The sequence below is a fragment of the Azolla caroliniana genome, unplaced genomic scaffold (assembly GCF_043228905.1).
Source record: "Azolla caroliniana isolate FFs.n. ecotype wild unplaced genomic scaffold, voAzoCaro1.0.p SCAF_7, whole genome shotgun sequence".
NCBI lineage: Eukaryota > Viridiplantae > Streptophyta > Polypodiopsida > Salviniales > Salviniaceae > Azolla > Azolla caroliniana.
This window is the reverse complement of record NW_028230442.1, coordinates 22,228,001-22,235,442: the sequence shown is the minus strand read 5'-3', so window position 1 is coordinate 22,235,442 and position 7,442 is coordinate 22,228,001. Positions and strand designations below refer to the sequence as shown.

General features: G+C 36.5%; 1 protein-coding gene across 1 annotated transcript; it reads right to left on the bottom strand.

Moving 5' to 3' along the window:
• Positions 1-3,699: 3,699 nt before the first annotated feature.
• LOC147862355 (uncharacterized) lies at positions 3,700-6,988 on the bottom strand. Its single transcript, XM_087322007.1, has 5 exons — positions 6,595-6,988; positions 4,878-6,020; positions 4,720-4,799; positions 4,553-4,624; positions 3,700-4,438 (listed from the first exon to the last, which is right to left on the bottom strand). Exons 1-5 carry the CDS (start codon positions 6,946-6,948, stop codon positions 3,952-3,954), a joined length of 2,136 nt encoding a protein of 711 aa, XP_087178133.1. The 5' UTR covers positions 6,949-6,988; the 3' UTR covers positions 3,700-3,951.
• Positions 6,989-7,442: the final 454 nt, after the last annotated feature.

The following is a 7,442-nucleotide window of genomic DNA, read 5'->3' as shown; positions in this document are numbered from 1 at the left end:
CTAGAGAACCTGCTCATTGTGCTAGTTAGGGTGATTGCCAAACCGTCAATAGCTGGTTACGGTTGTGGATCCAATTACTAATTTGTGGCATATGCTCTGGTTATATGCACAGTCACAACCAGGCAGTAAGCTGACGTGGGATCCAGAGGGATGGTTCTGGACCAATCCCATGATGGATCCATTGTAGAAAGTTCCATTCTTTTAGTACAATGTGAAATTTGGCAAAACCTTACTCATGTCTAAGAATATTCCAACTCCTGCAACTCAAAAGCACTGGAATAAGTGGGGTGTTTCAAGCATTCATTTGAAGGCATATTGGAAATGGATTTGGTCATTCAAGGGACCAACCAAATATATTCTCTTCAGATGGCTTTTACTACATGCAACACTACCAGTAGGTCAATCATTGAAAGGAGATGTGGCAACTAGTCTTAGATAATGTTGTTATTGCGGTGACATGCAAGAAACTACCAAGCATGCTCTCGGGTCATGCTCACTAGCCCAACAAGTATAGAATAAAGTTCTCTCTTTATTCCTGACAATTAATGTAGGTTGCCTCTTCTCTTGGGGATCAATGGTATGGGGAGTTCTCCATTCCAGTCTCCTGTTGTATAAAGCAGATGATGCTCTAGAGGCTATGACAGTCATCAATAGACATCTAATTAATGTCTCCCCTTTCCAGCAACCTCGCAAGCAAATGCGTGCAGCCCATGTATGGAAAATCGTATCTACGGTTACATTATGGAAGTATCGTTGTAAAAGACGATATGATTCCACAATTCCTCTTCTCTCCGATATATTGTTGGAATTATGGGGGAGCTTATTGGCGGTTGTGCGGGGGCAATATGACAATATGCCAGGCTCTTTTGAGGTTGTTCTGAATAAAAGGAAACAATTACTGCACTTATGGAGGAAGTTGCCTCTGTTTACAGTCTCCTCTCAAGGACCGTTATGGAAATATCATCACCCCTGGTCCTTGCCCTATCTATTTCTTTTATATATAATACTCTCTGATTTTACATTTTTGTAGCCCTTCGACGCTTTTCTTAATACTAATGAAGGAAATCTTTATGAAAAAAAGAAGAGCTCCTTTATTGAGCTCATTCTACATGTGAGTTCATTTTGCTCATGAGCTTGGTTGGATGGTAGGTGAGGAGTCTTTAAAGTGAGGGGTGCTAGGACTTTCCACAGTGATGTATTTCTAACAATAATGAAGAAATGTTTCTCTATGATATTTCAAGTCCCTTATATCCTTGACAAATACTTAGTATACTTTGTAGCATGATGTTGATGTCATTATGTGCTTAATTAAAGTCGGGTAATTAATAAGAAGAAGAAACGAAAACGAAAAACGAAGGAACCAATTCAAAAATTTAAAGAGATAAAGGAGAAAATCAACCAAAAACTTAAACGCAAATCATTGAAAACTAATGTGATATTGAGATGTTAAAAAACTATCAAGTTTAACGTCTAGTTTTTCCCTTTGTTAATTACTTGTTGCACATAGAACGACACATGAAGATACACATCAGAATCAACGTGGGTGCTACACTAAGGGCAAGACTAGGAAAAGGGAGGGGATAGAATAAATTTACTCCTAAAGATTTAGGCTAAAATGGCCATCTCAATGTGAAAGGGGACAAACACTATGTAAAAAGCTATAAAAAGCACTTTTTGTTTTTTACTTTTTAGGTGCTTCTTCAATCTTTATTTTTGAACCCCTTCTATAGCTTAAGCTTGGGTTCTTTCTAATCCCCTTACCCCCCATGTATTCATTGTGAGTTAGAGAGATTAAGGATAAATGATCATTAGCTCAAACCCTAATCACTCATCTTCTTGTACATGTTGTGTGACTTCCTTAATTAGTTGAGGTTTGATTAGTACCATTACAATGAATGTTTTGCTCTTACATATATATGCACTTAACACTTAAGGCTTCTGGAGGGATGAAGGTTAACTTATTAATTAATGGTATTGACTGGTAGGAGTGTTACATCGAGTGCATGTATTAATCTCAATCAAAGTACTTATGCCTCCAAGAGACAAGGTTGTGTGGAAGAACAAAACCTCTCTTCACTCACTTACAAAACTAATTTAATTCAGAACTACAAATGATTAACCAACACACTTAAGTACATTTCAAGAGAAGGAAACGTACTTACAAAGTGAGCATATACATTGGAACTAGTTGAAATTTGCACTAATACAATACTAATCCAATGCGTAAGTTAAGGAAAAGTGATTAGGAGTAATTGATGGGAAAGAATAGTTCCATTTGGCATTTGATTACATTTCAATTGTGGGGGAATAGAAGAGCTTTGGACAATAATTAAAGAATTGATCAGGGAATACGAGATCTAAAATTGGGCATTTGACTACGTTTAATTACAACAATGAAGAGAGATTGATCAAGGAATATGAAATCTAAATTTGGGCATTTCACAATAATAAAACTGTAGTTATGTGAAATAGATTAGCTATAAATAATAAATTGGGCATATCGTGATGATGGAAATCATTGGAAATGAGAAATTTTCTGGGGATTTATTTAGAGTATTTGGGAGGGATTAATCATAGAAAGTAGTAATTGATCGAGCATTTGCTTAGAGTTTTTGACATTGTGACTCGTGAGGCAATCAAATGGAATTAGCAATGAGAATGGTCGACAACAAAAAAATTGGGCATGTGATTTAATGTGGAAAACTTCAGACTTGTTGCTAATATAAAATTAACGACAAACTTTAAAGAAAAAGTATGCATGCATGCTTAAACATATTGTGTAGAATCTATGTATCGACGGAGTTAATCTCTCCCCAATGTCGTTTGCAGAGCTCGAATTGGCATATGCCTTTTTGATGGTGAATCGGGTGAAGATGGTTGTCACTCACCTTCGAGCCTCACTCTCACTTAACGATTAAAAGATGATTAACAATAATATCTCACTCACTCGCTCTCATAGACAAATGGAAGCAAAAAATATCTTTATTATCCCTCTTGCTAAGAGGTTTAGCGCCAACAAGCACGAGAGATTATTGATTCTCTACTAAACACAATCACTAATCTCTCTTAGGCTCAAAGGTTACAAGAAGAGAGAAGAGAGGAAATTTAAGCTCTTAATCATTAGGGAGATTTTTACAAATGGAAAAACCCTTACAAAGTCCCACAATGTGGTTTATATAGGATTTACACTTAGGGTATGGCCCTTTCACACTTGGTCACCCATTAGCTTCCCTTTCCTTTGGTTTGCTCTTGCTATTTCGACTTCGTGGTTCCTTTAGCCGTACAACGTCCTTGTTGATGTACCCTTCTTCACGATCAACTGTGGTGCAGTCCAAGCGCTTAATACATACACCATGATCACAATATCATGTGGCTTGCACCCTAGTCTATTCCAATTCATTTTGTTTCTAACTAATGGGCATAAACATTCATGCCATGAGTTGATGATGCCTTTAGATTGGCCACGAGATGTAATGTATAAAGAAAATTAACGATGAATGTTTCTTCAACTATTTCGGGTGTCACTCATTGTTTCTCCATGGCAATTGTGTACCCTTAGATAACCTTGACTTATATGGGCCTTATGTAACATATTAAAGATATTTTAAGACTTAAACTTTCTCTATAACACAATCTATATAAAGCATTTCTTTCACATTTTGCTTAACAAAACCAATTCAAGATTCGAGCTTTAGTTTTAAAGCATCATTTCATTATTTTGAATTTGTATTCAACACGATTTTTTAGTTGATTGCCTCAATTATAGGTTTCTTACATATTACAATGTCTTTTCTTGATAATTTGATGGACAAGATTATGTGGTTTTGAATTTGATTTTCATGACGATTATACTTAGTGGTAAAATGTTTTAGTAGTAAATTGATTAAAACAAGAAAAGCAAAGAGGAAGTGAAAAATACAAGGAACAAATTGATTTTAGGAGGAACAATATTTATGCCCTCAATTTTGAGTTTGATCCATATTCATAACGTCTCCGTAACATTGGCATCCTCATAGTCTCTTCCTCGAGGTTAAAATCATTGAACCGAGATCCAACATCATGTTGTGGTGGTGCAAACTTTGCAACATGCTTTTCTTTCATTGGAATTCTATTGTTTGTATGTTTGTTAGAACTTTGAGGATAAGGGGTCATAGATGAGAAATTCCCATCAAGGGTTGTGTCAACACACTTGTTGTTGAAGTCAGTTGTTGTTCTTCTTCGTGGGGGTGTATGATATTTAACATGGTTATGTTGCATACTAGGTGATAATGATGGTCTTTGCATACTTTCATCATTTTTTTGTAGGGGCGAGCCGGATGTTGACATGTTTCGTGGCTTGAATATCGTTTTTTTTGCCACCTCCATATCTTCTACATGCTCCTTGAGCTCCCTTTGCACTACCTCAAGGACGACATCGCCGAATCTGTCACACCATGCTCTATTCCATATTGAAAAAACAAAAAAACAAAGTAAACACTAAGCACACATTGGTTTGCAAAGAAGAACATAAGTTAATCAACCATCAATTTGAGTTCTCCATCCCACTACTTACCGAGGAAAGAATTTCCTTAACTCGGATTTATCCATTGGCAATCTTGTTGCTATCATGTTTATCTGCTCATTGCTGGGATATGTCATTGAATAAAAGATATCAGTTACAAAAAAGGTAGTGTTTAGATGACTAAAATTTATATATATACAAGCATAAAATGAACACACGTGAACATTTGTCCGGGTTGTAACTTGGTCATATTAGCTTGAATCCTATAAAGCTCATTTTTCACGTTCTCACCCAAGACCTGCAAAACTTTTAGTCACGATCAATAAAATTGAGTGCCTAACTTTTTATTTGAAAAATTGCATTAATTTTATTTTACCTTGTTGACGAGAGTATTCGAAGGTTCACTTGAAGAATAAGTCATCTTGTTTTCAAAATCTCTAGTATTGTCCCCTAGTCCTTCACTTTCGTTAACAAGATTTATCGACATATGGTGTTCATATTCATGGTGGTATTGATTCTCGCTATCACTATCTATTTTGTGTTCATCGTCATCAAATCCGTAATTTTTTGGGGGGGAAGAGGATTTATCTTCATCATCATCGTTGTCATCATCTAAATCACTTCCCTTGGAAGAATATTGGAAGCTTGAATTTGGCACACTATTGGACATGATAACTTCTTCACGTTTACTATCTTTTAAAGTTGGCCACTTCCCTTCTGTAGTAGCAAAAAATGGATTTTGTTCATCTTCTTCTAATTCCTTTTTCTTCACATCCAACCGCTCAAGTTTCTTCGTGATAAACCCACTCATCATGGATTTAAACTTGTTAGGATTGTTGGAAAAAACCCTTTTTGTTGATCCTTTATCGAGCATTGGCATATCTTTGTCACTTGGAAGGGTATCTTTATAACCCAAAAAGGGATTGGATATTCTATCATTTTCTTGTTCTAGATTAGGATCAAGTTGTGGATTAATTGGCACATCGTAAATTTCTTTCATTGTTTCCATGGATGTTTTGTGATGGTAGGGATGAAGAGGAGCTGGAGGATCTCTTTTTGGACAATGCTCTGTTCTCCAAAAGCTGAATGGGCGAGCAATTTGCGATCGCCCAAATACTTTTTCGGCCTTCAAAGGACTTGAGGGCTTGATGTGGCTCTTACTTCTACTTGGAGACTTGCTTAATCTAGATAGAGTCCCCATCACATGCTTGAAAGGAGATGAGGGTGTTGGAGCTTTCACACTATCATTCCCATCTACCTTATTTGAGATTTGTGATGTTCTAAAGGTGCGAAAGTCCTCGGGTTTGACCTTAGCTCTTCTAAGTGGTGATGGTGTTCTTAATGTAGGTTTTAGTTCTTCGTCTTTCACAACCTTTGCATAGCCTTTGGAGGGATTACTTGTATCAAAGATGAAATCACTGGCATCGATCATAGCACCTTGGTTAGCCAAACGCAAGATGAGGGTATTCTTTGCATTGTGGTACTCTTTTTCAGTAATGCAAGTCGTGTAAAGAAGGTCCTATAAATAGTACAATATTGTTCCTAAGAATCGTTAATGTTAATGTAAGAAAAAAGAGAGTATAAGATCACAAGAAAATTAGAGAACTCAAGTAATGCCTACTATTCCAAAAATAAAGTCTAACTTGTCTAGTTCCTGTGGTTATATTTAGGATAGTGTTGGTCACACCACAAAGGGCACTCTAAAGATCCTCAAGGCTCATCAAGCAAAGCCCATCCTACTCATGAATGTCCTTATCTACATTAAGGCTATTAAATACAATTATGCTCACATTAGGGAAAACTTGGACCCAAATCTTGTGAGGCCAAAATGATTCCAAAATATTGGGTTTGGATAACCCAAAATGATGCTCTCTCAATAAACAAGAAAGAGGTCCCCATTGAGAAATATGATGTGATTCTAGAGGTTCGATCAAACCCCTCGATTTTGACTTTATATCACAAAAACTTATGGCATCTTCTTAGCTACTACCACCCTGTTCTCTAGTCAACTTTTAATCCAAAGGTCCCTTTAAGACCCATTCTTACCCACACAAAAGAACAAACAAATATTATATTGAATGGTGGGTTTCAACCTGCAAAAAAAGGAGTTTGTCTCGGGTAAATTCTGGCCACTCATCAACATCTGGATGAGGCGGCGATGACTCAACAAGGAAATCGAGAATGTGAACCTTACAATCATGAACCTCTCTTTGAGGAATGAGGCCTTCTCGAGCAAGGAAAGAGAGATGAAGGAGTCGATGGAAGGCATCTTGTTGCCATTTTAAGCTCTCTGTGTGCACAGTGGATTGATGATTGAAAAATGAAGACTTGCCATGAGAGGACACAATGTCGAAGGCGGACATGCCACTTGCATAGGATGCACTCCTTTGCAAGAGTGGATATGAGGACAACACATCATCATTCCCACGACGGTTTAAGTGAGTCATAGGCAAATCCCTCAACACACACACACACAATATATATATATATATACACACACACCTCAATTGTGAATTGCTAATTCCTAGTTAGAAACATTAAATATATTGAGATACAAGTGTTTGCAGGATATTAAACTAGTACTAATGTAGAATTATGATGTTTTCCATTGTTTTCTAAGTAGTTACCACAAATATATCTACTTCTCACAAGTGTTCTTGTTTATAGCTACCTTATAGCGTACTACTTATTATATACTAATATTACAAGATAGCCTTTTGTGAGTGCCTCATTTTTCTCTTTAAGGCATTATTTACTCATGATTGCTCGTCTCTTGTAAGTTGCACAATGCCTGCCTTAAAAGTTACACGTTGCTATAGATCAGTTAGTGAGAGATCAAATAGCCCCACGATTACAAATACTATGAACCTAAATGTTTACAAGCTAACATTTTTCTCGGTGCATATAATTTCCCCTTATGTCATTTTTAACTGCATTATAT